The sequence below is a fragment of the Trichoderma atroviride genome, chromosome 2 (assembly GCF_020647795.1).
Source record: "Trichoderma atroviride chromosome 2, complete sequence".
Taxonomy (NCBI): Eukaryota; Fungi; Ascomycota; class Sordariomycetes; order Hypocreales; family Hypocreaceae; genus Trichoderma; species Trichoderma atroviride.
The window spans coordinates 1333877-1360156 of NC_089401.1; the positions used below are offsets into that span (position 1 = coordinate 1333877).

A 26280-nucleotide genomic window follows, 5' to 3' on the forward strand; every position below is an offset into this window, starting at 1 on the left:
ACCTGCAAACGACCTGCAAGCTGCACATCATCTTGCGATCGAGAACTGCCGGGAAAAGCAAAGAAGGAAAAAAAAAACGACATGTCACCGCCACCAAACGGACCCCTGTCCCAGATCACCGCCACGCGCCGCCAACGCCCCTGGGACCCTTGGAACTCCTCCGCAACAGGCCACCAGCGGGCAGAGACGCAGGCCGGCACGGGGTGGCGACAGTCCCGCAGCAGGAAGCTCAACAGCCAGTTCCGCGCCGGCGATGGCTCCGGCGGCGAGCGCCTGAGCGACACTTGGGGCGCCGGAGCCAGAGACAGCAGCGCAGACCAAGATGGCACGGGGAAGAGGAGCGTCATGGACATGCTGACTCGGCCGGGACTGATGCGCCAGACGCTGGAGTCGAGCCTGACCAAGGGCAGTGAAGCAGAAGACAAGGATCGGACGGTGGGCAGCAAGCCGTGCTTAACGGCCGGGGAAGCCCTAACGGAACAGCGAAGGCTGCAAGAGGAGGAAAAGGAAGCGGGAGCGCGAGACAGCTCTCGGAAGCTGTTTGATGGAGTCACCGTCTACGTCAACGGCAGCACATTCCCCTTGGTGTCCGACCATCGGCTGAAGCAGCTCATCACGGAAAACGGCGGCAACATGTCCTTGCACCTGGGACGGCGAAGGGTCACGCATGTCATTGTCGGACGACCGAATGGCTCGCGACGGGGAGATGGCACCGGCGGTGGCCTTGCCGCCGGCAAGCTTGAACGGGAGATACGGAGGATTGGCGGCTGCGGCGTCAAGTTTGTTGGCGTGGAATGGTAGGCTTTGTCTTTTGACTTTTTGAGCTACGATCCGTTTGACTGCCGACTTGGGTCATCAATTTCATTCCTGATCACTGATGACTTATCGCTAATTTTGTATCAGGGTAATGGAAAGTCTCAAGGACGGAAAGAGGCTGCCTGAAGCTCGCTTCTCTCCTCTCAAGATTGCCGCAAAGGCACAAAACAGCGTTTATGGACTGTACTCTAAACAGGACACAATCTCTAATGAACCCACACCGTCACTTCCTCCTTCTGGGCAATCGTCACTATACGATTGACGACGGAATGGTTGCTCGTGAATTACACATGGAAGCACTACAGGGACTCAGTCAGATGGCAAACACTTTTTACTATAGATGAAGATGGCCGAGAGGAAGGGAGAAAACGATTTCTCACATTGCACTGATACGAATAATGATATATCACCTCTCACGAGCCACAAAGGGAATAAATAATATACACCAAAGCTCCCCCCGCGCTGCGCCATCGCCAAATCTTTCTTTGTTCCGCTTATCTCTCCTGAGCAAGGAAAAGGATGGCAGGGAGAGAGACAAGAAAAAAAAAAAAAAAAAAACTTGCTCAGTTCAAAGTTTGGAGTTCTCATCGTGCCACAATCTTTAGTCTATTTGCTGGAAGATGTAAGGAACAGTAGTGATCTAACTGGCTTTAGACTCTGTCCCGGGCTCACAGGATATTCTCTCTCTCCTTGCACAGACCCTTTTTGTGTATATCCTTTCGGGATTGTAACGGCCTTTGTGTAAGCCATCACACGAAAGCACTTGCTCACGTAAAAGGTCTGGTGCGGACGATTGATAGGAAAGGTCCTCCCCGTTTGGAGTACTTGGTTCTACACCTCGTGATCTTTCAGTCTAATGGATTACATTGCCTCGGGGGTTCGCCACTATCTAAACTAAATAGCCATACAGTATAACCATTCAGCGGCACCTATACCACAGATGGCAATATTGAATTATCTTGTGCCCTGCCTTTCCTGAAAAGAATCAATGCCGTGATAAAAAAAAACATTCATCTCACTTTCTCCTTTGCAATCACTTTTACCCCCCTTATTCCCATGTGCCACCTCCGCCGTGTGTAACTATTTTTTTTTTCCCCGCCCTCGACAACACCACAAACACCATGTAACAAACCAGAATAAATAAAATAAATAATAAGAAAAAAAAAAGAAGAGATTCGACAAAAAAAAAAAGGGGTGAATCTTGCGCAACAGCCACCACTTCACATCAAATAAAAAAAAAATCGGGCTACACACGCTCCCACAAAAAGAAAAAGAAAAAAAAAGCCGTTTCTCTCATCCCCTACCGACTTCTTTACACACACGCACGCGCCATGACTGTGTCACACCGTGCTCCTCTTATCCCGGGGTGGCGATTTTTTTTTTTTTTTTTTTTTTGGGGGGGGGGTGAGGATATTGTAGGACAAACGAACGTTGCAAGCTTGTTTCGAGTTTTTTTTTTGGGGGGGGGAGGGAAATACGAGAAGGAGGAGGAGGGGGATACGGCCAGGTATGCTGCGGTGGTACTGGACGAATTGAGTGAATTGAATGACAGTGAATGGGCACAGTGTTGGATTAATCTTGTTAAAGGGAAATATCGAGATGGGCTATGGAGTTGTAAGTTTTATGTCATGGTTGAAGAGGACGGGGTCCTTCAGGGGCCTGTCACTGCAAGATAGGACGTCGAGATGGTGGGAGAAAAGGCTACAGCTTCAGTAGTGTTATCAAATGGATTCTATTATCACATTTCTAGTAATATCCATGATATGGTGAGATAGGAGTAGTATGCGGAACGTGGCTTACATGGCTATTTCATTACAGTAGCCCTAAGCTGCATACTTGCTAAATATCCTAGACCGATAGATTCGCCAATCCTATATCCTAAAAGACCAAGCGCTCATTTTCCAAAAAAAGAAAAAAAAAAAAAAAATTCCAACTCGCGTCCATCATACCTTACAGCTTAGCCTTGATTCCATGCTCTTCAATGGCGGCATGCTTGCCACCCACCTCCTCAAAGTACTCCTTTACCTTGGCCCTAGCCACATCCACAACTGATGCGTCCTCCACAGTGCTTGGAACCGCAACCTCCTTGTCATATTCCCCCTTGGTCGCATTCTCTACTAGTTCTCTCAATACACGTCTGAGGGTCTTACCAGAGCGTGTTTTGGGAATCATGCCCTTGCCTTGTATGATACCGCCAAGTGAGGCAATGGCACCCACCTGCTTTCTCACAAGGGCCTGGATTTCTGAAGATGTCTTTTCGTCAGGGATAGCGGTAGTTGGATGTGACGGAGTCGAGAGAGTGATGAAGGCAAAAGGTAATTGGCCCTTGAGGGCATCAGGAACGCCTACGACGCAGGCTTCAGCAACCAGGGGGTGCGAAGTAATGGCTTGCTCAATGCCACCTAAAGAGAAGCATAGGGTTAATGAAATGGTTTCGTAGAAATAGTAAAAGCACAAGATAATACTCACCACTTGATAGTCGATGTGCGCTGACATTCAGCACATCATCGTTCCTGCTCATGACGTGGATGTAGCCCTCTCCATCAATCCAGCCTGAATCTCCCGTGTCTAGCCACTTTCCTTGGAATCTCTTCAGATATCCACCGTAAAATCTCTCCTCATCGTCCCATAGAGTGCGGAATCCAGTCGGTGCTAGCGGCATTCCAAGCACGATATTCCCCATGTTGCCGCTCTCGACTGGACGACCCTCGTCATCCACAATGCGGATATCAAAGCCAGGCATGGCCTTGCCGCAACTACCAGGTTTCAAGTGAGGCGGCTCGTGGTCACGAATTTTGGTCTTGCGGTCCTTGCCCGCATGAGGGACCAGGGCACGGCCTGTCATGGGAGAACCAGCCTCGGTGCTCCACCAATTGTCAACAACATGTGCATTTGGCGCCGCGAACTTGTCAAGAAGTTCTTGGTACATGGATATGAGGCTTGGCTCTGATCGCTCCCCGGCCAAGAAAAGGCCCTTGAGCGAGCGGAGGCCACCCCTTTTGCCGGTCTCGGCCAGAAGCTTGTTCTCTGGATCGTCACGCTTGATAGCACGCAGCGCTGTTGGTGCAGTAAACATGGTGTTGACCTTGTATTCCTCGATAATGCGCCAGAAAGCAGAGGCATCTGGCGTCCCAACCGGCTTGCCCTCGTATATGACGGTAGCGGCTCCGGCCAGTAGCGGTGCGTATATGATATATGAGTGCCCAACGACCCAACCAATATCCGACGCGGTGAAGACAACGTCGCCGGGTCCATGGATATTGAAAAGGTAGCTGATTGAGAGATGCAAACCAACCGCATGGCCTCCAGCATCTCGCAACACCCCCTTGGGCGCACCAGTTGTGCCAGACGTATGGATGATGTACACGGGATCCGCACTGTTGACGGGGACGCAATCGGCCTTGATGCCTCTCTTTTGCGCGCCAGACACAACTGTCTGCCATGTCGCCTGGCCTGCGCTGCGGTCTGTTGGCCCCCACCTAACCTGATCTCGTTGCCAAACCAACGTCCGGCGTGGTTGGTGCGCAGCCAGCTGGTAGGCCTCCTCAACAAGGGGGCGGTATGGGATAGGGGGCTTGTTGCCGTCAATGCCACATGATGCTGTCAGGAGGACGACGGGCTTGCATGCATCAATGCGCTGGGCAAGGGCATTGGGGGCAAAGCCACCAAAGACGATGGAGTGGATGGCGCCCAGGCGGCTCACGGCGAGGATGCCAATGATGGCAGCGGGAATCATGGGCACTTTTTATTCATTGTTAGCAACGCATCCTGAAGTGTTTTATGAGTGCTTGAGCAGTGCACTTACTGTAGAGCATGACCACGTCGCCCTTGCGAACGCCATCTTCTCTCAGCGCTCCCGCGAGCACCTCAACCTCACTAAGCAGCTGGCGGTATGTGTATTTCTCCTTTGTCTTGGAGACGGGGCTGTCGAAGTAGATGGCAACGTGATCGCCGTGGCCGGCCTCGACATGCCGATCCACGCAGTTGTAGCACGTCGAGATTTCGCCATCTGGAAACCACTCCCAGCTGTCGTGCTCAATGCCGCTCTTCAGCTTCTTGGACGTGAGCTTTAACGTTGAGCTGGGCTTCTTGTGCCAGTAGAGATGCTCTGCTTGGTGCGCCCAGAATTCTTCGGGATTCTCCAGACTGTGTCGCAGGATATCATCCTGGATATGGCCGCCTTTGACTGACATGGCGGAGAAGGAAGATATAGGTGGGAGTCTAAGTGTGTGTCGATGTACTGAGGAATTGGGGAGCGGGCGAGTGATGCCAATGAGATACGTGAGACGCCGTGTAGGTGTAATAGGGAAAAAAACAGGAAACAGGAAATGAAATGAGCTTCTAGCTGCAGTCATAAATTGTTTCGGTTGGGTCTGAGCTTCTCAGCGTCTGATATAAGTACACGAAGCGGCGTGCTATCCTCGGTTATACAGCGTTCTGAGCCTCCTGATGACTAAAGCCGCGAAGCGAGATGCAGCAGAGCTACAAGGTGCACATAACAGAAAAAAAAAAAGGAACCATGACGCGTGTGGAAGTGGAAGGGGCGATGTCTGCGGCGAGGCTCGCGGGCGGAAGCTGCGGTGGAGCAGCAGCTCTTTCCCCGGCATAGGCCACGGCGCTCCTTCCATCTTCTTAGCCAAGGTAGCATTACTCGTAGCGGACGGAAGAGCTGGGGCCCCGGATTCGCCCCCCCGCTCTTTCTGTCTCTGCCCTCTTGCTCTCTGCAATTATCTGTTCCTTTCCTCCGAGCATTTGCTTTGCCGAAATCTCCCCGCAAAAGCCTATTCGACTACTGCGTTACCCCAGATTTTCGATTGACTAATGAAGTTTATTTGATTTGATTTGCACGTTGTTGGAAGAAAGCCCGGCGTTTTTTTGGCGCTATATTTGCCCATGCTGCATTGCGTTAATGGTAGTACCCGTTCAGCGTCTTTATTCGGCAGAGCTCGGCAATGCCTGTCGTTGCACGACTCATTCAAAAGTTAATTTGACAACACAATGCTAGTCAACACAGAGAGAATCACGAATCAAAGCGAGGGTAATGAAAGCAAAGATGGAAAGATAAAAGATGCCAAAGAAATTTGAAAACCCCCTCAATCCATGGCCAGGCAGGCCATGGACGACAGTCGAAGACGCAAGGCCAACGGTAGTTCACTCACCCTATAGACTTACACAGCAAGGCAAAGCAGACAGCATTGTACGGGAAGTTCCGTGTAGTGGCAACCCCACGCCGGGAGTTATGATCTACAGCTATCCAAAGGAGTCGATAGAAACTACAATGTTTTACTCATCGCAGGTAGGTAGTTTTATAGTGTGACTGGTAGTTCTCCCACAGTAGCTCAGTCGCATACATCGCGACCGTTTCCAGTGCCAAACGCCAACTAAATTCTGGCGTCTTCAGGTTTCCTTCAACCAGCTGAATTGACCTTCAAATAAAAAAAAACCCCCAAAATTACAGCAAGCCAAAAGAGACAAAATGCTCAGCTAAATGCTCATCGTCAAATCTACCAGTATTACTCTGGCAAGCCGCAGCCAATAGCTCAAAAAACCCCCGGCGTATACACGGACGGTTAAACCACTTGGCATGGAACGGCCCGAAGCCACTTGGTCCTCGACGGGTTTCCTTCTATAGCTCACTTTATTACTATTTCACCGCCCATTGAAAGACAAAGATAGCAAATGAACGATGGCAATTTACAAGGATGTATAACATTTACTTACTTGTGGGTGGGCAGAATTATCGTCCAAGACAAGAATCACGGCAATGTCTCAGACATTCAAGTCTCACCACATCAAACAAGTGAAAATGGGAAAAGAAGAGACGGACACAGAAAGTATGCCGAGCCAAAACTGCCCTCTTAGTAAATGCTATTCCTGCTTGCTAGCTATCAAAAACGATAGCCAAAGCTCACAGACACTTATATATATAAATATTGACAAGAGGCCATAAACACGCCCAGCCAGTATGTGAAAAAGGGCCTCGTGCGATCTGGAGTACCATCGCAGCAAGGAACGAAGTTGAAAAAGAATCTGACAAAAGAAATGGAATCGATAATGTTTTCCGAGGCAGGAAAAAAAAGGCGTCTTTTTCTTTCTTAGATGTTTTGTCTCAAAGTAGGGTGAAAATGCGAAAAGGAGGTCAGGGCAAACCCATCCTAATTTGCTGTAGAAGAAAAAAATTGACACATTATATTCCGGCCCCGAGAAACGACCGCACACAGTTGATTGTAGCGCATCTTCTCGTGGGGGCGATCAAAAAAATCGAGTTCCCTTGAACACCGAGCTTGCATTTGTCCCGTATAACCCAAGAGAACCCTTCTCTATACATCCCAAAAAAAGACCCAATCACTTCCCATCCGTGAACGTAAACCAAACAAGTAAATACCCCAACACTTTTGTTCCCTCCCTTTATATCAAAATCATGAACGGAGGCCGCACCCACGACTTCCAAGAATCATTGAACCGAGAAATCGTAGACGGTATATTGGCGAGGTGTGTCGAAATTTACAAGATTTACAGGACGAAAGCGGCCAGACCGACGATACCGGCCAGGCCGGCTCCGGAGAGGACGGCCTTGCTGGCAGCGCCGGTGGGGATGGCGGGAGGAGCGGTGGGGACACCGGCACCGGTGCCAGCAGGACCAGTGGGAGCAGCGTTGCCACCGGCAGGAGGAGCCTGGGTGGGGGGAGCTGATGGTGCTGTTGGTGAAAGCAGGGGGGGACGCTGCCACCGTTGCCGCCAGTGGGAACAGCACCGGTAGGAGCAGCAGCACCGCTATGGGACACATGTTAGTGGCTGGCTTCGTTTGACTCCGAGATGTTGATGTGGCTTACCAGGTGTTGCAGAGAACGCTGCTGGTGGTGGTGACCGGGCGGGTGATGGTGCAAGGGCAGTCGGTGATGGTCAGAGTGGTGGGCTGGAGCATCTTGTTAGCCGCGGTTTCTTTGGCGAGCAGAGCCGGTTCAGGTCGTAAATACCTCAGTGACGGTGTAGGTCTTGCTGCCGTGGGTGATCTGGGTAGCGAAGGGGCAGAAGGTGGTGTAGGTGTCGACGACCTCGGTCACGACGGTGACGTTGCTAGGAGGAACGTAGACGGCAGAGACGCCGACGGCGGCGAGAGCGACAGCAGCGGTGAACTTCATTTTGTCGGTGATTAGGAATTAAACTCGAAGAGCTTGATTAAGATTATTTGCTGAGGTTGTTGGTTAAAGAATGAAATTGACAAAATGTCAAGGTGTATTTGCAGGTGCTTAGCGAGCGTGAGTGTGTGGTGAGGAAAGGGAAAAGAGATCAAGACCCAGATGGGCGTCTGGAGGCATCGAGCTTTATAACCAAACTGCGGTGCGGGCAGACATTGTGGACAGGGGCATGGACAAGAAAGAAAAAAAAACCCGCCAGGGGAAGCTGCCAGGGGTGCACCTTGGAGGGAGGAGAGCACAAGCAGCGAGTGGGCCGCGATGGGGACGGTGGATGAGGCCAGCTGCAGAGGCAAGACAGACATCCTTGGGGATGCATCACGAGCGTGGATGCGGCCATGCAGGGGCTGGGAGCCACAGGATGGAGGCCCTAGCAACGCTAGCTCCAGCGGCGGAAAGCCACACAATCAAAAAGGGTCGCATGGCGGCGCCTCTTTTGCTTGCCGTGGTTATTTTAATCTGTCGAATTAGCGGGCGCCAACGACGTGATGCGAAAATGAGATGCTGTATCCGTACAGCAAGGGAAGACACAACATTGAACGTGCAATTAGAGAGGAGATGCGGCCATGTGATGGAAATGCATATAGTACATGGATAGTAGGTATCAACTCGTGCCTGGCCAACCAACAGAGTCTATGCTGTTGTTTTGTTTTGTTTTGTTTTGTCTTGTCTTGTCTTGTTCCACTTCCCAAGTCTTCTCCGCAACAGAAGAGGGCATGTCTTGGATGCTTGAGTAGCCCGTATTGCATCCATCATGCTGCTTATCGGCCTGTTGGATATGTAGGTACCTTTAGAGATTACCAGTACCCAACCATTATCCCGCATCACCGATACGAGCCGCCATACTTGCAGATAACTTCGTATCTGGTACTGCTCCTACGACGCGCTGCGCATCAATCAAGTTTTCCACTGATTGGCCGTTTTCGGCATCTGTATACATGTTTCTAATTGTGTTCCTTCTCGTATAATATGCGGAGCTGGGCACGTTTCGCGACCTCTTCTACAGTATGCCAAACAACACCATCTCCATACAAAAACCAAGCAGCCCAGCCTCTGGTGATCCGGTTCCAAGCCGGCCCCCTTTACTCTAGCACTATACTAGCAGCGTCCACGTTCCCACCTGCTATTATCGTCGTCTCTCGCCGCCGATCATGGGACGAAATCGATGAATCACAAACGGGGACTGGATTTAAATTTGCTGCTGCAACTTTCCAGATATTGCTGCCAACTATTGCCCTCTAGCCCAGCTGCTAGCGCCGTTCCTGATTTTTTTTTCATCTTCTTTCCCCTTGGGCTTTTTCCCTGTTTTGGCCGCGGTGGCCCCACCCACTCATCGGATCAGCCTTTCTTAGTGGCTCTGGGTGCGCTGGCGCTAATGCAGGAACCAGAACGTTTTTGTCACTTTTCCCACGCCTCGGCGACAAGCAAGCTGGCAAGCGGGTTCGCTGGCACCTTCCTGACTGTGCGAGCGATATTAGATGAGATTGCTCGAATTTCCATTTACGATTAGCATCCATCACTGTGCCATACTCTGTAGGTACCCGACCAGCCAATTAATCTTCTTTCCGCTTCGTGGGATTCAATGCCCATTCCTTCATCGCAATGCTTGAAAGTGTCAAGTCGTATCCCAATACAGCAAGCAGCAGCAGCAGTGGCACCAGAAGCCTCCAGATGGAGAAGGAAGGAAAAGGAGATGTGCATACAAGGATGTGCATCTCCCGCGCCCACGTTGCTGGATGCTTGCCTGATCCCAGTTCCAATAATACAGCCAACTGTACCAAGTACTGTAGCGACTACTTGTACAGGCAATATCAATTGTACAGTAGCAATTCTACCGCAACCATCAATTCATCACAACACAACCCGGACCTGGAAATTTCCACTGTCAATGCAAGCCGCATTGATATTGCGAGGGGCTTTTGTTTATGTGGAAACGAACCGTCTTTCCGTTTGTCTCGTCTCCAAGGTAAATCACGTGGTCCGTCTCAGACCTTGGAAGCGACGAGTCTCAACTTGGACGGGGAGCAAACCCGGGCACCGCTTTTCCCTGCGCAAAAACAACCCACTCTGCCTTTCAACCTGCGACTCTGGCTGCTTGGGGGCCAACTTTCCAGGCATCCAGCAATCGGTCATGGCAGCCTCGTACTGTGCACGTCGCCACAGTTGGACTTCTCACGAGCCCTTTAGCAGCTGTAGTGGCCGGTAGCACTGCCGCTAGGAGACATCTATGATGCCCTGTGCTCCGTCGGTGAGCGACGGCCACTGCAAAGCCAGCGAACCATTTCACTGAAGCGCCCTGCCTGTCAGTGCTGCCCACCCCGAGTGACCCTCTGCTAATTTCCCGTTTACCCACTATGCGCCCGGGGTTGCTCGGCCATTGTTGGGTCCTCCAGCTTCTTATCGGCCATGGCCAGGTCGCCACCCACTAGACTGTTCGCTTGCGCAGCGGAATAGGGGAGAGACATGCTCGTCCATGCGTGTCTTATGCGCGCAGGCAAGGGACGGAGCAGCTCGTCGCAGTATTGAACTGTGCTGTGCTCGTATGAGCAGCGGTCTTACGCGTCTCTCTCTTCTCACCGTCTCTTTGACGGTTCAAGCTGCGCGTTGCAAAGTCGCCGACCGCCCGACCGTTTCCGCAGCCCGCTGGCTTCTTGCAGCAACGATCACCGGCGCCACATCTGACCTGCAGCGCCCCTGATGCATCTCGATAGAAGGAGAGATCCTGATCGACCGCTCTTTTCCCTACTTCTTCTCTGCCCTATGCTTTGGCTTTCAACTCTGTTTCGGACATGGTTTGCTGCTGGCATTAGCATTTACTGGACGGCGATCACCGACGCTTCCGAGTGAAGGATCTTCAACCTGCTAACTTTAGTTGCCATTTCTATAATTGTATACGAGCGCCGACTCCGTCAAGATACGAAGCATTATGAAGCAAGTTTTTTTTTTCTCTTCAAATCAGATTACATGTGACAGCAACACTCCTTGCTCGATTCCAAGTTTCGAGGGCTTGCCTTTATTGGGTCCTTGATTCGAGTTTCAATCAACTCCATGAAGAAGCAAAGAGCATATGCCTGCCTGCCTGGTATCAATACGAGCATCCGTATAAACTCTTACCCGCAGCAACTGAATCCCCTCCCCCGTACAAAAACTGGAGTACGGTAAAACTATAGATAATATTGGCAATTAATATGGTTAATTGTCAACCGACACTGTATATAATGCGGCCGAGTGGGCGGGAAGCCGGGCGCTCTCAAAAGCTTGACTCTCAACATTGAAATCAACCATGCTCGGCAAGTCGGCTTATCCGCTGTAATACGCCCTACAGTTTCTGCGGCCACTACTGGGTGCCCCTGCATTGGATTCGCCCGTCTGAACCCACCACCTTCCAATAGCCTTCCAGAGTTTGATTAAAGCTTCAATCGCAGGAACATGCTGGACGGCCGCGAAACGCGCTGCTGGGATTCGCGCTTCCATGGTCGCATTTGGTTAATTTCCCCCCATCTCCCCGAACTGGCCGACCTCGCAAGTGCTGCCATAGCACGCGATAGAAGCCGTCGACTTTTCTGTTATCGGGAGACCACTGTGATGGCCCATTCATGTTAACGCGGAGCTAAAAGCTTGGCTTTTCCGATAAGATGTCGATGTCCGCGCTTAGCAGCGTGGCTGTGCGAGCACTTGATATGGGGGAACTTTTACTGGTGCTAGCAGTACGCGAAGGTCGATAGTAGCTGCAGTCAATCTATCTGATTCGGCTCGACTCTTATCAAGCTTGCTACGAGTAATGATGGGCTGCATGGATTCATGCTCTCTTCCATCGCCAGAGCAGTGCACCGAGGGCTCGATGGCCAACCGGGCAGCTTCCGATCCGACGGCTGCGGTATCAGCTGGCTAAATCCCTCAGCTACAAAAATCCCGTACGTGCGTACAGTACATGTGGTTTGTCGCATTGTTACTCTCCGACCAATGTCTCGGACTGCGGGAGGCAAACGCTGGGGCGTGTTGTACTCATAACAAACAGTAGCAGTTGGTTGTTGGTTTCTTCTCGAGTCACAATGATTGTAACCTAATTTGGCTCACTGAGAGATACGCGTATGGGATTTCTATGGGGGCTGGCCATTTGTGTTTCTCACAGATCAAAACACATGTTTGTGTGACGAGATTATCATGCGAGTTTCATTTGATGTCCAAGGCCAGTTCCGTAATGAATCATAACACTATTTCCTTGTAGTTTTCGAGTCAGATGAGGATCCAAGTAAACAAATAAAGGTTTGCGACAACCCGAGATGAAAAGGACCGGCCTCATGTAGGGCGCGGATGACTGGTTTAACCTTGTCAACTCGGCTCTCTTGTCAGCTTATGATTTGTGCCAATATTGAATTGACTCATTGGTTCAAGAGTTGACACCATGTTTACTTGTTTATTTTGTTTCGCAGCACATGCTCCCTTCAAAGTCCTAGCATGATGCGCAGTCGTCGCAAGTTGTTGCACTGCTGCTACTAAGCATCGGCGATTGTGTCGGCGATTGCACCTTGGGTTCAAATCATTTACTAGGTAGCAGTCTTTGATCCGGATTGTTCTACAGCTTTCTCCCACGGATACGGAATCCTTATAGTGGTGCGTACGGAATCCATGCAGGTACAGCGTTCCGGTCGCCACTCAATAGCTTCAACGCATCAATTTCACCTCGGTATAGCAAAAAAAAAAAAAAAAAAAAAAAAAAGCATCATGGAGCAAGCAAAAAATCTGCTAAAGCGGGACAGGACACTCCCTTGTAGGCCTTTTTCCGTTCCGCTCTAAAGGCAAAATATGGAGTTATTATCGAGTAGCTGACTCAGCTGTGCCAAATAGTTGAGCTGTTGAACTCCGAGATAGAATGCTCTAGAGAAATAGTTTAGATGCACGCACGGAGTAGATGGTATCTGGAGTCGGAATTCGGACTCGATAAATGTTCTGAATATCTCTGATTATACAACTCCAGGCCTCTTAAAAAAAGGACTCGGTTGTAGAATTGTATGCCTACAATGGCCACACTTCCCGAGGCATAGGACGAATACTCCATACAAAGGCCCGGCATTCGGTACAATTGCCCGCATAGGTCCGCAAAGAGGAGCGCATCGGGTTTTATCCTACTCGTTCTCCTCACTAAAAATTAGGGGGCATTACTAATGGCTGGGGTTAGCGAACCGTATACCTCATGCAAGTGGGCTTGTGACGCAAGATTTTTATAAAATGGTTGAAGAATAGGGAATAGTATAGTATATATATGTGTGGCTGCGGATTGTTTGAGGGGTAACGATCTGTATCAAAGATTCAGTTTCGATCAGCGAATAGGAAACTTATATTCTGTTATAAGAAATTAGTGCAAAAATGGCCGCTACAATGAGAGCAGTTGGTATGAGTCTCTCAACTAAGCACTATGACGTCTATAACTGCTATAGCAACATACATTGACTGACACACTCATAGACATCAAGGACGGAAAAGGTCCCCGGGAAGCTCTCTTCATCAACGATGCCACTCCCAAGCCCGTCCCCGCTGCGAGACAGGCCATCGTCAAGGTCCATGCCTTTGGCATCAACCGCATGGACATTATCCAGCGCAACGGCTTCTACCCCGTGCCCCCTCAGGCCCCCAAGACTCTCGGCGTAGAGTTCAGCGGCATCATCGAGTCCTTTGGTTCCGACGACCACAACGGCTTCAAAGTCGGCGACGAGGTCTTTGGCCTGGCCTACGGAGGCGCCTATGCCGAGTACATCGCCGTCAGCACAAAGATGCTGCTGCACAAGCCAAAGGGCCTGACGCACGAGCAGTGCGCTGGCGTTCCCGAGGCATGGATCACGGCGACCCAGGCGCTGCACTTGGTGCTTGGATTTGTCAAGGGCAAGAGCATCCTCTGGCACGCCGGAGCGTCTGGCGTTTCGGTTGCGGGCATCCAGCTCGCAAAGGCCGCCGGCGCGTCTGAGATCTATGCCACTGCAGGAAGCCAAGAGAAGATTGACTTCATCACCTCTGAGCTCGGCGCTACCGCGGCATTCAACTACAAGACCCAGGACTGGGTTAGCGAGATCAAGGCCAAGACGGGCGGCAAGGGCGTTGACTACATTGTCGACTTCATTGGCGGAGATTATTTCCAGAAGAACCTCAACGTGGCTGCCATGGACGGCAGCATACTCCTCCTGGGCACTATGAGCGGAGGCAAGGCCCCTGATGCGGATATTGGCGTCATCTTATACAAGCGCCTTCGTGTTTTGGGCAGCACCCTGCGAAGCCGTGACGAAGAGTACCAGGGCAAGCTGAGAGACAGGCTGGAGGCGTACATTCCCGACTTCGAATCACATAAGCTAAAGATCTTTATTGACTCGGTGTTGCCTTGGGACAAGATCCAAGAGGCACATGAGCACATGGAAAATGCTAAAAACTCGGGTAAGATTATCTGCACGATAGCATAAGCATGGAAATTTAGGTGTATTATTACCTCTGCTGCGTCATAAAATACATATAGTATGCTGAATGAAAAAAAAAAACATAGGAAAAGAGGACGAAATCATAACATGTGCAATGCTAACAATGGAAAGTTGTGATATCAATGGTCTTTCAACCATCTCAGCATTTGCTCGTATGCCGTGACCTGGGCGTCCATAATATTTGATTCCTGATACTGGCCCGCAACCGCGAATCCTATTCCTGTTCAGCTGACATATTCCTCATTAATGTAGGGGCTCAACTCACCATGCGGTACACCAGGATACACTTGAACCTCGTGCTCTACGTTATCCTGCGTCATCAGGTCTTCACCTACCTTTCGGACCTCATCGGTGAACAAGGCGTCGTTCTCGACACACACCAAACTTAACGGTGCTTGAAGGTTTTTGAAGTCGTCTGGAGTCACCGATGCAGCATGCGCCAAGGCTCCCGCTTTGATAAAAGGCCCAGCTTTCATCATCCCAGATTCCTCGTCATTACCGCCCTCTTGCGTTCCCTTGGCGAGAAGAAGGACATAACGGCCTCCAACACAGTATCCTACGGCATATATGCCCTCGCCATGCTTAATAGCATCAGAATATTCTTCGTGTGCCGCTTCAATCACCTTGTGTAATATCGGTATGATTTTGGCCTCGGTCACTCTCGCCAGCCACATGTCGATCAAGAACGATTTTGCAATCTCCACGGCCTTTAGCTTCACTTGCTCCAGGAGGGACACCGAATTATCTGCAACGTAAGCCTCTTTCCCCCCCTGGGGCTGTTTCACCACCAAACATGTCCGGCATGAGTACGAGAAAGCCTTCGGCGGCATACTTGTCGGCCTGGATCTGATTATTGACGGACTTGATGCCCGTTCCGCCAGTGAGAAAGAGAAGAAGGCGGGTGGGCGCATGAGGATAGTCGGCTGGTTTTGAAATATACACCTGAGAGCAGCAGGGAATTAGATGCTTGAATTTCTATAGGAAGCCTCATCTCGGCTTAAACATACGTCGATGTCATTCAGCTTGATGATTTCACCGGTTGGTCCTTGGCCAGCGGCTGTGCTGTGTCAGAGGTAAAGACGGCTTCAGATTGCAAATGAGATTCACACATACGAGCAGGCCTGTCAGTTACACAGTGCTCGTGGTCGCCCATAATCGGGCTTGACTGCGTCGGCGAATCGACCGAGGAGTCCTCTTGCGCATCGCTCTCTGGCGCCCTTGTCGCAAGGTCAAGCTCCGTCATGGCTGCTGGCGGGTGTATGAGTGCCTGGTATGATGGGGGCGTAGACAATAGATCGCCTAAATATTGAATAGATACAGCAAGAGTCAAAAGTACGATACTGAGCGATGATGATGCTATCTTGAAGACTGCTGCTGACGTGTTGTTTGTCTTGGATAGAAGCTATGGGTCTGACGAGGCTTTGCGGCGGCTAGGTTGGAACGTCATACCTCGTGCGGTTTCATGTAGCAACAAGGGAGTGGCTTGGCTTGGCTCAGTACTTGGCTATAGTGTGGTGGCCCGTGAAAGAATAAGTAACTAAAACTTGCATAAATAAACCGTGACTACTTCGACTTTGATAGCTTGATATCAACGGCAAGTATGAAAGGCAGAACACTGCCGTTTCTATCCATCTTTCATTTTATTCTGGCTGCATGAATTCTCAGTGAGCACTCTTGTTTTTCACATGTGGGCAAGGCATCAAACAGTCATAATATCACAACACAGGCCGGATAAACCAGATGCAGCTCTATTTACATCAGTTAATTCATAATCCATAGAATTAGAATATGTCTGCATGATTAGAAAATATTCAACACCTTGAATTGTTCCATCCAAATTCTCATGAGACACTTCCGCAACCAGCCCGAACAAAGTGGCAACCCCGCCTGCCCCGCCTCACGTGACCTCTCAACGCGTGGAAGAGACAAGCTGAAGCCTGCCCCGCCTCACGTAATCGCTCCAAGGCAACGCGTAAAGAGAATCGCGTCGCGGGTCTGCCAGAGCATTCGAGCAAAGTGCACGATTCTCGGAGTCGCAGCTTAACCTGCCAAATCAGAAAAAGCCGGCCAAAGATCATCATCACAGCACACCATGGACGCCGAATCAGCATTATCACGGGGCTGCATCAAGTAGGTTGACTTGTCGAGTTTGCCCTTTTTGTATTCCACTCTCGACTGACCCAGCTGCAGTGCCATCTTTAACGATCCCGACCAGGCGGCGAAGCTCTTTCCCGTCCCGGTGATGCAATGCCTACAGATCAAGCAGATGGGGCCCTCGGGCCAAGGCGGCGACAGATGGCGACTTGTCATGAGCGATGGCAATAATTACGTCCAGACCATGCTGGCTACCGCAGCCAACCACATCATTCACGATGGCAAGCTTGAGAGGGGTTGCATAGCTCGGGTGAAGAAGTACCAACCGAATATCTTGAAGGGAAAGCAGTAAGATGATACCAGATGAAGAATCCCGTGTGTTTGTTTCTGACAAAATGGATAGCATCCTGATTATTCTGGAGATTGAAGTTATCGAGTCTCTTGGACTGCACGACAAGATTGGTAACCCGGTGGTCCACGAACCCAAAGCCGCTGATGCCACGATCGATGGAAACGACTTCTACGGCGCCAAAAAGGAGGAAATGGATACCAAGCCTCAGATGCAGCAGCACCAGCCGGCGCCGTCACGGTCAGCCACTCATGCTGGTGCTAACATTTACCCCATCGAGGCTCTTTCGCCCTTCTCCCACAAATGGACAATCAAGGCCCGCGTAACATTCAAATCAGATATCAAGACATGGCATAAGCCAACGGGCGAGGGAAAGCTCTTCAGCGTCAACCTTCTTGATGAGAGTGGCGAGATCAAGGCTACTGGCTTCAACGACCAGTGTGACGCATTCTATGACCTCCTTCAAGAGGGCTCTGTCTACTACATCTCTACCCCCTGTCGAGTTGCGCTGGCGAAGAAGCAGTTCAGCAATCTGTCAAACGACTACGAGCTCACCTTTGAGCGAGAGACCGTCATCGAAAAGGCAGAAGATCAGACCAACGTGCCCCAGCTAAGGTTCAACTTTTGCTCTATCCAAGAGCTACAGAGCGTGGAAAAGGACAGCACCGTTGATGTGATTGGTGTGTTGAAGGAGGTTGCTGAAGTCAGCGAAATCACATCAAAGAAGGACGGACGGCCCTTCCAGAAACGTGAATTGACCTTGGTGGATGATACGGGCTACTCTGTGCGTGTCACCATTTGGGGCAAGACAGCAAACGGCTTTGACGCCAACCCAGAGTCAGTGGTCGCTTTCAAGGGCACCAAGGTATCAGACTTTGGTGGCAAGAGCCTGAGTCTCCTCTCGTCAGGAACCATGACCGTCAACCCTGATATCCCCGACGCCTATCGCCTCAAGGGCTGGTACGATTCGGCTGGTCGAACTGATACTTTTGCTACTCACCAGAATCTTGCTGGTGTAGCTGGCGCAACAGGCCGAAAGGACGATATCAAGACAATTTCCCAGGTCAAAGACGAGAACCTTGGCGTAGACGACCAGGCATACTATACAATCAAGGCTACCATTGTATTTGTGAAGCAGGACAGTTTCTGCTATCCTGCTTGCTCCACGCAGGGGTGCAATAAAAAGGTCACAAGTATGCCCGATGGCACATGGCACTGCGAAAAGTGCAATGTGTCACACGACAGGCCTGACTATCGCTACATCTTGAACCTCAACGTGGCTGACCACACGAGTCACCAGTGGCTTAGCTGTTTCGATGACACCGGCAGGATAATAGTGGGCATGTCTGCCAACGAACTGATGGAACTCAAAGAGAATGACGATGCCAAATTTATGGCGGCTTTCGAGGCAGTAAACTGCAAGAAGCTGACTTTCAGGTGCAGAGCCAAGCTAGACCACTTTGGCGATACTCAAAGGTGGGTTTCCGATCCGTTTTAAAACCATGCTTTTGTTTTTCTGGATGCGATGAACTGACGAATCTATAGGGTGCGATACCAAGTGCTGAGCGCGGCACTGATGGATTATAAGACAGAGGGCGACAAGCTAGTAGAGTTGATCAAGCAGTTCAACATTTAATCGCTCAACATGTAGAGTGAAGGGTTAAGGATGGGATCAAAACTGGAAAAGGCACTCAACTAATGTGGCGGGTTTGCTTGATGCAATTACTGTAGGCCGCTATGTTGTAAAGAATATACAGAAGATATCACAATGATGTACTAAAAAAAAAAGTTGCTCTAGCTTGTGCAAATCGGCTTGAACAGCAGCTTCTGGGATAGATATAAATACGATACTACTAGTATCCTTCATTTGTGGTAGAGAGCATACTTGTATGAGTGACTTATACTCTGTAGTGTGCCATGCGCCGCTGCTTGTCGAAATTTGGCAGCCCATATGGGCCATGCCCCCCCCTCCACGACCCCAGAAAGGAAGCTGGGGACTTTGCGCATTGCGTACAGGCAGCTGATGGGAGCACTACGTCCGGACGGATTGCAGCATGTATTTACTCGGGCGGTACTAGCTCGATGGGAGTTTGGCAGAGTGTATGTCATTGGGAAGCTAGAGTGGCGTAGCCCCAGCCACCAGCTTTTTTGGGACACCTGGTGGCGTTGTATCACCCGGTAGGAATATGCTTGTCTACTTGGTATTCTTCGTATCAAGTACACCTCGCTTAATGGTGATTATCGGAAGGATTTCTGGAATGGGAGCGGGAATGCCATATATACGAGAGACAGGGCCTACTTTTGGCCTCTGTTGCTGATTTGGTACCTTTGTAAAGCATGGTAATTGTAATTGCGGAAGAGAAATACACCTAGGCGCGACTGACGGGAACCATTTTCGGTTACACAATCATGCTAGGCTCGCGCCGATGCGGATAGGATGGTTGAAATGGTGCTCGATAGCGTGGTGGTGACACTTGGTATTGGACGGGACCCAGACGGTATGAGCAACTATTGAGTTAAAATGCCTCTCTTTGACTGCTATATGAGCACATGACGCGAGGAAAAGAATGGAAAACTAGTAAAGCTTTGTTTTAGAGCAAGGCGGGCTATATCGAGAAGGAAAGAAAAATGATGATGTGAGTTTTTGCATTTACCAAGGTGCAGCAATATGAAACGCTACCCGGCAGGTGATCATCAGCAGCAGGTGGGTTAAATGTATGCGAAACACGATGGATGGAAACGAGGCTGCGAGTTGGAGGGGATTTCCAATAGTAAGCTTCAAGTGGCATAACAGAGCAATAATCCAGTCTTTTCCTTCTTTCACGTTTGGTTGTTGAAACAGTGCATGTTACAAAGAGCATCTCCGTATCAATGCTTTCAACCCATCCATGCCACCAAGGACCTGACAGCTAGCGTCTTTAGTTCAGGGTCCGTTTGCTGAACTGAAAGATGTGGCGCTCAGCCCGAGTATCATTCTGGAAATAGCATGTAATAGCTGCAGCTCTTTTATGACTTATCTCGTGCTTGGAGCGATCTTTGCCGTCCGGCTAAACGGCGATGAAGTGTAAGGAAACAAAGAAGTGGCCAGCTGGTTAGATGCTTCAGTAGATAGTCGGCACAGCACCTACAGCAGATCTGCCTGCCAGCCCCGCCTGGACATCTCCCCATTCTGCCTCTTGCATATTATTCCATCTTTTCGTTCTCCAGCTCAGCTCTCGCTCTTCTTCCCTCTGCCTCACTCCACATCTGACGAATCGCATCCGTCATGTCCCATCGGCCGATCGTCGCCGTGCCACCCCCTGCATCGTGAACCTGGCGATTTGCTCAAGGCCCTGCTGCCGCATTTCGATTCGGGGCGAGCCTTGGATCAAGGCTGGCGGCCACTCGGAGCTCGCAGCTGCTAGGCGTCTGTCTCACCAACCAGTCGCTATTTGTCTTCTCGCCTGTCCACTCTTCCTCTCTTCTCTATCCTCTCTTCGCCATCTCTTTTTCTTTTTCTGTTTTCGCTCACTCGCTCGCTCGCTCCCAACATCCAATCATCACCCCATCAGCGTCTCACCCGCTGCCTCGGCGCTGCACAGATTATCTCCAGGGATCGCTTGACGCAAACTTGGCAGGTTTTCCATCCTGCTTACGCACTGCCTTGCTTGACGCTGCTTTGTTCTGCTTGCTTGCTTTTGCTTCCTCGTCTCGGATTGGCTGTGTATTTTTTTTTGTGCTTCTTTCTATTTTTGGGTGCCCAGCAGAGACTGTCTTGCTCGTCTGGCTCGCCATCCAGTAACGACTGGCTCTCCATCTCGCTCGACCACAGGAACCACCCGCCAATTGCATGAAGCCATCGAGCTCAGGCACCGTCCACTCGTCCACCATCATGCAAAGCAGCCCCTGTCTCAACCTCGCCGCCGCCACGTAGCTCGCGAATACCCTACCAGTGGCAGCCTGCGCTTCTCCTGTTAGTTTGAAGCGTGCAACAACCTCGCTATTGCCATGATGGCGGCGCCAGCCCCAAGAAACCACGGCTCTGCGCCTGAGCCTGCGGCACCGCGCCAGTTCAAGAAGCACCGGGTGCTGCCTCGGCCGGTTATCGATCAGGCGCACGACGGCTCCAGGCGCAAGGCGCATGGCGCTCACCTAACTAGCGGCACGCTGGCGCCCAGAAGTTCGACGCCTCACCCGGTGTTAAGCTCAACGCCTCGCCCCATTATGAGCTCCCAGCCCTTGAAGCACCAGCTCAGAAGAATAGACACCGGACCCGATCTGCCTCCAACGCCACCCGCGCTGTCAAACGCATCCTCCAGCGGCCAGTCCGCCACGCCATCGAGTCCGACGAGCACAGAGAATAGCGTTGGGCTGCCGCATGTCGTCGCGAACCGACCGCCGGCCACGCCCCCCGACCAGCGCGGCCCCCCCGACGCCAGAAGTCACCCCGCCGCATCCCGTGAGCGTCGCCAAGATGCAGCGTCCGAGCGTCAGGGGCCGTATGGCTTCGGAAAGCACTAATGGGCCGTCGTCGAGGGCCGAGTCCTTCATCACCGCTCGCGAGGAACCGACTTCTTCAGAAGATGAGGCTGAGAGACCAGCTGGCTGGCCTCGCAGAGTTTCCACGGCTTCGCAAATCACCATCACTCGTTCTGATAAGACTGATGTTGCCAATGAGGCACGGCCGACGACTCCTTCAGATAGGATGACAACGAAGGATGTGGCGCTAGAAGGAGAGGATCAGACACCAAAGGTAAAAGGCAAAAGAGCTGAATCTGTTGGCACACAGAACCCTATTGTTGAAGCTGGACATCCGCAAGATGCCCACATATCCCCTGTGATAACGCCCCAGAAACACCAGCATCAACGCCGATCGCCGGGAGTGTCACGTCCAATCCTACACCATGATCGGGATCCTGTTGTCAAGGATAAAGTGTCCGTTGCTCCTACAGATGCGACGCAAGCTGTGCGCAAAATGCAACTTCAAGAGGCCGCACCTGTAACGTCATCCTCGAAGAGACACGACGATCAAAAGCCCGTCCAGCTGGCTCACCCACAGGTGGAGGCTACAGCAAAGCGAAATGCACGACCGCTAAGCACGTCTAGCCAGTCGACTGTTGTCGAAGTACTTTTAGTGGATGAACGTCCAAAAAGACAAAGGGCTCTGCGTCATATGCGAAAGCAAAGTACCTTGCGAGATGTTACTGATAACAGGGAAAATGAGGGCTCGGTTGCCAAGAGTGCAGACCCAAATGAGACTCAGAAAGCTCCAGAAGCTGCACAGAGTTCGAAACCAGAAACCTATGATCGCGAGAGCCATGTGTCGACAGTGACATACTCAACAAACAGATCTATATCTAGCAGAAGTGCGAGACAGGAGATTTGGCGAAGCGGCGCTATCCCAGTAGTCATAGTGCCCAGCCGACGATCTTCTAGAGGTCCTAGGAGCAAGGAGCCTTCTCTTCGATCGACGTCAAGTAGGCATTCGGACAAGGCAAAGAGCACAAAGAGCACTCATTCCGCCCCTGCTCCAGATCCCGCGCCCTCTAGGAGCTCTGGCCCTGTCTTTGAGCGACCTGGTCGCCGGAGTCGAGCATATTCCGAATCTGATGGCTCTGTCAGGACAATTGACTTTCCCCCAGTGATTCCGGCGCGATCCTCGTCGCTCTCTGCCCCGACCAGTCGAAACGTTTCCAGAGTTGGATCAATTAAAGCTAGGTCAATTAAAGCCGAATCAATTAAAGCCGAATCAATTAAAGCCGAATCGGTTAAAGCTGGATCGATCAATACTAGCAGTGTCAAAGTTCACTGCACCTCGATTGAACAACAGTCCGACCGCCATTTGAGCCAGGAAGTGCACATTATCTGCCCTAGCACGCCTTCGATAGACCCATTGACCCCTACATCTCCGGAAATGAAAGATTTGTCAAGGGAAGAGACCTTTGACCACCTTGGCTTCAGCCAACACGACGACGTGTTATCTGTAAAAAGGATTCCACTGCGAAACACGCCGTTCTCGGTTGCGTCCATGGAGACGTGCGCAACAGCTCCAGAGCTGTCAGAAGCTCTTGCTGTTCACATGTTTCCCCATCAAAACTCATCGGTCCTCATGGTTGACCATTCAAATCGACCATCAGAGATTCTAATAGCGAAACGGATGTCCAGTCCGCCTATACTAATGGCGAACTCTGAAGAGATGATACCTGTCACTCCTCCTCGGAAAAGATTCTCATCACTCGAGGTGGACTCTCCTTTGCGCAACCCGCGAGCTCCGCCTCAACCACCAAAACAGCCACCTGAATACCCGCCTGCGATCAATTTTATTCCCGCTACGCCGTCGGGAATGACACCTGCGGCTGAACGACTAATCCTTCAAGGAAATTACTTTGAATCGCTGAAAGAAAAACCTCCCCGGCGGCCTTCTATCGTCAGAAGAGCGCTCAGCCGACGTCGTCATTCGATAGCCTATGTGCCAAGCTCGAGAGGAGGCTTTCTTGCGAGGACATTTTCCATGTCGCGCAGAAACCGCGACGATAGCGACATTTCTCTTTATAAAGACAATGATAAGCCGACCGAGGAGGACAAGCTTCATCCGAATTGGCGCCCGCAATGGATTAGTGACACAGACTCCGAGCCTATGGATGATGACGGCTACGAAAATGACGATTACGATGACCACTATGAGCGCGATGATGAAGTCTATCGATACCCCCCGGTGGATAACCGTCCGCGAAGACGGACAAGGAGCTTCAGCCAAAAGGTGAAGCAGACATTTGCAATTCTGCCATCACGAGAGTATCACGTTGATGACGTGTATGGACCCCAGCGTCGGACAATTCGACGAACTTCCAGCGGAAATCTGCGAATCGTACGCCGCATCAGTATTGGATCTTTGAAGCAACGTCAGGGCCAAAGCGGAAACGAGAGATATACTGTGAACGGAGAACCTCGTACACGCTTCTGGCGAAACAGCAACGCTGGCCGAAGCAGTACACGGCGATTTTCTATTGGGGGCAAATTGGAAGATATTCAGAATATACCCCACAAGATAAGCGAGAGAAGGCGCGAGAAACGATCACAGAGACTCAGACAGATGATTAGCGGACCGAAAGTAGTCCGAGACGGTGTTGGCGAAGTCATCAGACGCTAACTAGGTGGTTCAAGATGTCACCACTCGACGATTCCGAAGCGTTTCATGGAACAAATGCCTTTGCTTTTCGCTGCTATCTTTTTCTTTTCTTTTCTTTTCTTTTTTTATATGCAATGCGAGCAAGATTGATGACAAAAGATGAACGAATTTCCTTTATGATATGCAGAGGATATCGTGGGTAGAATGCCGGCATATTGCGTTACGATTTCTTTTTCTCTTGTTCTATTTCTCTTTCTTGGCAACGACATGATGATTCGATGACTGAAGGATGAATTCTCACAAACTCGTCCTCATTTCTATTTCCGCTTCCCTAAGTGGACAACAACAATTACGGAGTGATTTCTTTCTATTCAAGCTTCAACTCCACCCTTTTTAATTTGCTCTTATCAAAGTGCCATCTGCCTGGTAGTACAGGGCTGCGCTTTTTGAGATTTAATTTTCTTCATCTTTCCTTTTGCTATGTTGCTGGCCATATTACGTGTCTTGCATGAAAAAAAACACACGAAATTTGCAAAGAATTTAGGGGGGGGGGCTTTGGTGGCTGGCTATGTATTGCTTTTTTCTCTTTCTTCTTCTCTCTAAGAATATGACACGAGCTAGGAATGAGTGAAATGCCCCGATATTTGATTTCTATACTTTACTTTCTGCTTTTCCGCCCTTTCTCCTTTTTTTTCGTTGCTGCGGCTTAGCTGTATTATAGAAGAAAAGGGTGGCGAGAGATTTGATTAATGCGATGCTCTTTTTTTTTTTTTTTTTTTTTTTTTTTTTTTTTTTCACTTTTCCGCCCTTTTTCTTTGGTTGGCGGAATAACGTTATTTTGTATGCATTATGTACGTTTTCGAGACTTAGAACGAATGAATGGAATGAGATGTATTTTCTGTATAAATGGAAAGAGTTGAGAGTAAAAACGGTTGCCTGATTTCCATGGTTATTCAGCTGTGCATGTATATTGGATCAATCTACTAGGTCGATATCATGTATCTTGATGGCTCCCCATCTTCAATCTATTTAAACCAGTTGATATGCTTTTATAAAAAAGCAAGACATAAAAAAGTCCCAGAAAACGCAAAACACCCAAGCGCCAGTTATTACCCGTGATTTCATATCATACATGGATATATAGGATTCCTAGCCCTAATTCATCACCGCCTGTCCTGTCCAGGAGCAGGAGGTCCGCCAGCGGGAAACCCAGGCGGTGGCAAGCCTCCGGGAGGAGGGAACGCGTGCTGTCCCGGCGCAGGCATGCCGGGGAAGTTTGGCGGGGGGGAGACCAGATGCGCCGGGAGCACCCGGAGGAGGGAAGGGAAGGCCGCCCGGAGGAGGAAATGGGAGGCCGTTGGGAGGCATCGGGGGCATTCCGTTGGGGCCGGGAGGGAAAGGAGGCATGCCGCGACCACCAGGGGGGAGCTGTAAGTCTGGGTAGTTAGAAATTGACGTGGCGAGAGGTTTTTGAATATCAAGGGGGGGGGTAGAACGTACGCGGGAGACCTTGAGGGAACTGTCCGAGGGGAGCTCCAGGTATGCCTGGGAAGGGCGGAGGGACACCTAGGAATCAAGCAGCGTTAGCTTCTATTGCGCATCATAGACTCCTCAGCCACATCTTTATAGATTCGGAGTAGAGCGGCGAAGAAAGAGAATCTAAGGGGAGAGGATAGGATTGCCATCGCATAGCTTACCGCCGGGGAACCCAAACGGCGGGAATGCGTGGCCGGGCTGGTTCTGAAGAAGCATCGGGTTCGCGTGGGCCTGGCCCTCGGCGGCGTAGGAAGAGGTGATGGAGTCGATGACGGACTGGGCCTTTTCGTGGCCGATTTCTAGACGAGGATGAAGGGTTAGTCGGCGGCGAGAAGAAAGGAGGGAGGACGGTGACGGTTGAACGAACGCTGATAGTAGTCTACGACGTTGCGCAGGTGGTTTCGGCCGCTGTTGTGTGCCTTGCGCACTGACATGGAGTCGTGCGTGAGGTAGACATCGCAGTAATCGCCTTTGAAGCCGTGGTTAGTTGGAAACAGGTGAGGTGACATGAGCCTGAGCGCGTCGGTTTCGGCAGCTTACAGAAGACTATATGATCAGATTACGTTAGTTTCGGGTCAATCAACTGGGGGCGAGGGATGCGTTGGCGCTTACACTTGGGCATGGTGGCTAGATTTCGCAAACAAGAACAAGATGTGTCAAGAAACGGTTGAAGAGTGATGGCTCTTTGTATCAACAGAAACAGGCGTTGGCGCCGAG

The 26280-nt window shown here is 50.7% G+C and overlaps 10 protein-coding genes across 10 annotated transcripts; 4 read left to right on the forward strand and 6 right to left on the reverse strand.

Annotated features, from left to right (window-relative positions):
- Positions 1 to 81: 81 nt before the first annotated feature.
- Positions 82 to 1078, forward strand: TrAtP1_003173 (uncharacterized protein; the record flags this gene model as incomplete). The annotated part of the gene is made up of 2 exons (XM_014087728.2): positions 82 to 797; positions 904 to 1078. 2 exons carry the CDS (start codon positions 82 to 84, stop codon positions 1076 to 1078), a joined length of 891 nt encoding a protein of 296 aa, XP_013943203.2.
- A 1517-nt stretch (positions 1079 to 2595) lies between these two features.
- TrAtP1_003174 (uncharacterized protein) lies at positions 2596 to 5318 on the reverse strand. Its single transcript, XM_014087729.2, has 3 exons — positions 4622 to 5318; positions 3286 to 4557; positions 2596 to 3218 (listed from the first exon to the last, which is right to left on the reverse strand). The coding sequence occupies exons 1-3, from the start codon at positions 5169 to 5171 to the stop codon at positions 2767 to 2769; spliced, it is 2274 nt and encodes a 757-aa protein (XP_013943204.2). The 5' UTR covers positions 5172 to 5318; the 3' UTR covers positions 2596 to 2766.
- Positions 5319 to 6592: 1274 nt separating this feature from the next.
- TrAtP1_003175 (uncharacterized protein) lies at positions 6593 to 8185 on the reverse strand. The gene is made up of 3 exons (XM_014088211.2): positions 7794 to 8185; positions 7650 to 7732; positions 6593 to 7590 (listed from the first exon to the last, which is right to left on the reverse strand). Exons 1-3 carry the CDS (start codon positions 7956 to 7958, stop codon positions 7236 to 7238), a joined length of 603 nt encoding a protein of 200 aa, XP_013943686.2. The 5' UTR covers positions 7959 to 8185; the 3' UTR covers positions 6593 to 7235.
- A 4051-nt stretch (positions 8186 to 12236) lies between these two features.
- On the forward strand, positions 12237 to 14501 carry TrAtP1_003176 (uncharacterized protein). The gene is made up of 2 exons (XM_014087730.2): positions 12237 to 13404; positions 13479 to 14501. The coding sequence occupies exons 1-2, from the start codon at positions 13380 to 13382 to the stop codon at positions 14459 to 14461; spliced, it is 1008 nt and encodes a 335-aa protein (XP_013943205.1). The 5' UTR covers positions 12237 to 13379; the 3' UTR covers positions 14462 to 14501.
- Positions 14502 to 14595: 94 nt separating this feature from the next.
- On the reverse strand, positions 14596 to 15494 carry TrAtP1_003177 (uncharacterized protein; the record flags this gene model as incomplete). Its single annotated transcript, XM_014087731.2, has 3 exons — positions 14596 to 14690; positions 14742 to 15418; positions 15484 to 15494. The coding sequence occupies 3 exons, from the start codon at positions 15492 to 15494 to the stop codon at positions 14596 to 14598; spliced, it is 783 nt and encodes a 260-aa protein (XP_013943206.2).
- Positions 15495 to 15719, reverse strand: TrAtP1_003178 (uncharacterized protein; the record flags this gene model as incomplete). The annotated part of the gene is made up of 1 exon (XM_066111776.1): positions 15495 to 15719. One exon carries the CDS (start codon positions 15717 to 15719, stop codon positions 15495 to 15497), a length of 225 nt encoding a protein of 74 aa, XP_065967855.1.
- Positions 15720 to 16568: 849 nt separating this feature from the next.
- Positions 16569 to 18555, forward strand: TrAtP1_003179 (uncharacterized protein; the record flags this gene model as incomplete). Its single annotated transcript, XM_014087732.2, has 4 exons — positions 16569 to 16606; positions 16667 to 16918; positions 16974 to 18395; positions 18465 to 18555. 4 exons carry the CDS (start codon positions 16569 to 16571, stop codon positions 18553 to 18555), a joined length of 1803 nt encoding a protein of 600 aa, XP_013943207.1.
- Positions 18556 to 20501: 1946 nt separating this feature from the next.
- On the reverse strand, positions 20502 to 21041 carry TrAtP1_003180 (uncharacterized protein; the record flags this gene model as incomplete). Its single annotated transcript, XM_066111777.1, has 1 exon — positions 20502 to 21041. The coding sequence occupies one exon, from the start codon at positions 21039 to 21041 to the stop codon at positions 20502 to 20504; it is 540 nt and encodes a 179-aa protein (XP_065967856.1).
- A 235-nt stretch (positions 21042 to 21276) lies between these two features.
- TrAtP1_003181 (uncharacterized protein) lies at positions 21277 to 24936 on the forward strand (the record flags this gene model as incomplete). Its single annotated transcript, XM_066111778.1, has 1 exon — positions 21277 to 24936. One exon carries the CDS (start codon positions 21277 to 21279, stop codon positions 24046 to 24048), a length of 2772 nt encoding a protein of 923 aa, XP_065967857.1. The 3' UTR covers positions 24049 to 24936.
- A 750-nt stretch (positions 24937 to 25686) lies between these two features.
- On the reverse strand, positions 25687 to 26185 carry TrAtP1_003182 (uncharacterized protein; the record flags this gene model as incomplete). Its single annotated transcript, XM_014087734.2, has 4 exons — positions 25687 to 25862; positions 25931 to 26032; positions 26104 to 26109; positions 26176 to 26185. 4 exons carry the CDS (start codon positions 26183 to 26185, stop codon positions 25687 to 25689), a joined length of 294 nt encoding a protein of 97 aa, XP_013943209.2.
- Positions 26186 to 26280: the final 95 nt, after the last annotated feature.

What these genes read in the sequence shown, in the direction of transcription:
- TrAtP1_003175 (XM_014088211.2), bottom strand. Translation starts at nt 7,958, where the DNA reads ATGAAGTTCACCGCTGCTGTCGCTCTCGCCGCCGTCGGCGTCTCTGCC. An exon ending in AGACCTACACCGTCACTGAG is followed by an intron (nt 7,733 to 7,793) that starts GTATTTACGACC and finishes AAGATGCTCCAG; the next exon opens with CCCACCACTCTGACCATCAC. An exon ending in AGCGTTCTCTGCAACACCTG is followed by an intron (nt 7,591 to 7,649) that starts GTAAGCCACATC and finishes TGTGTCCCATAG; the next exon opens with CGGTGCTGCTGCTCCTACCG.
- TrAtP1_003174 (XM_014087729.2), bottom strand. Translation starts at nt 5,171, where the DNA reads ATGACTGCAGCTAGAAGCTCATTTCATTTCCTGTTTCCTGTTTTTTTC. An exon ending in CGACGTGGTCATGCTCTACA is followed by an intron (nt 4,558 to 4,621) that starts GTAAGTGCACTG and finishes ATGAATAAAAAG; the next exon opens with TGCCCATGATTCCCGCTGCC. An exon ending in CGCACATCGACTATCAAGTG is followed by an intron (nt 3,219 to 3,285) that starts GTGAGTATTATC and finishes GCTTCTCTTTAG; the next exon opens with GTGGCATTGAGCAAGCCATT.
- TrAtP1_003176 (XM_014087730.2), top strand. Translation starts at nt 13,380, where the DNA reads ATGGCCGCTACAATGAGAGCAGTTG. An exon ending in CGCTACAATGAGAGCAGTTG is followed by an intron (nt 13,405 to 13,478) that starts GTATGAGTCTCT and finishes ACACACTCATAG; the next exon opens with ACATCAAGGACGGAAAAGGT.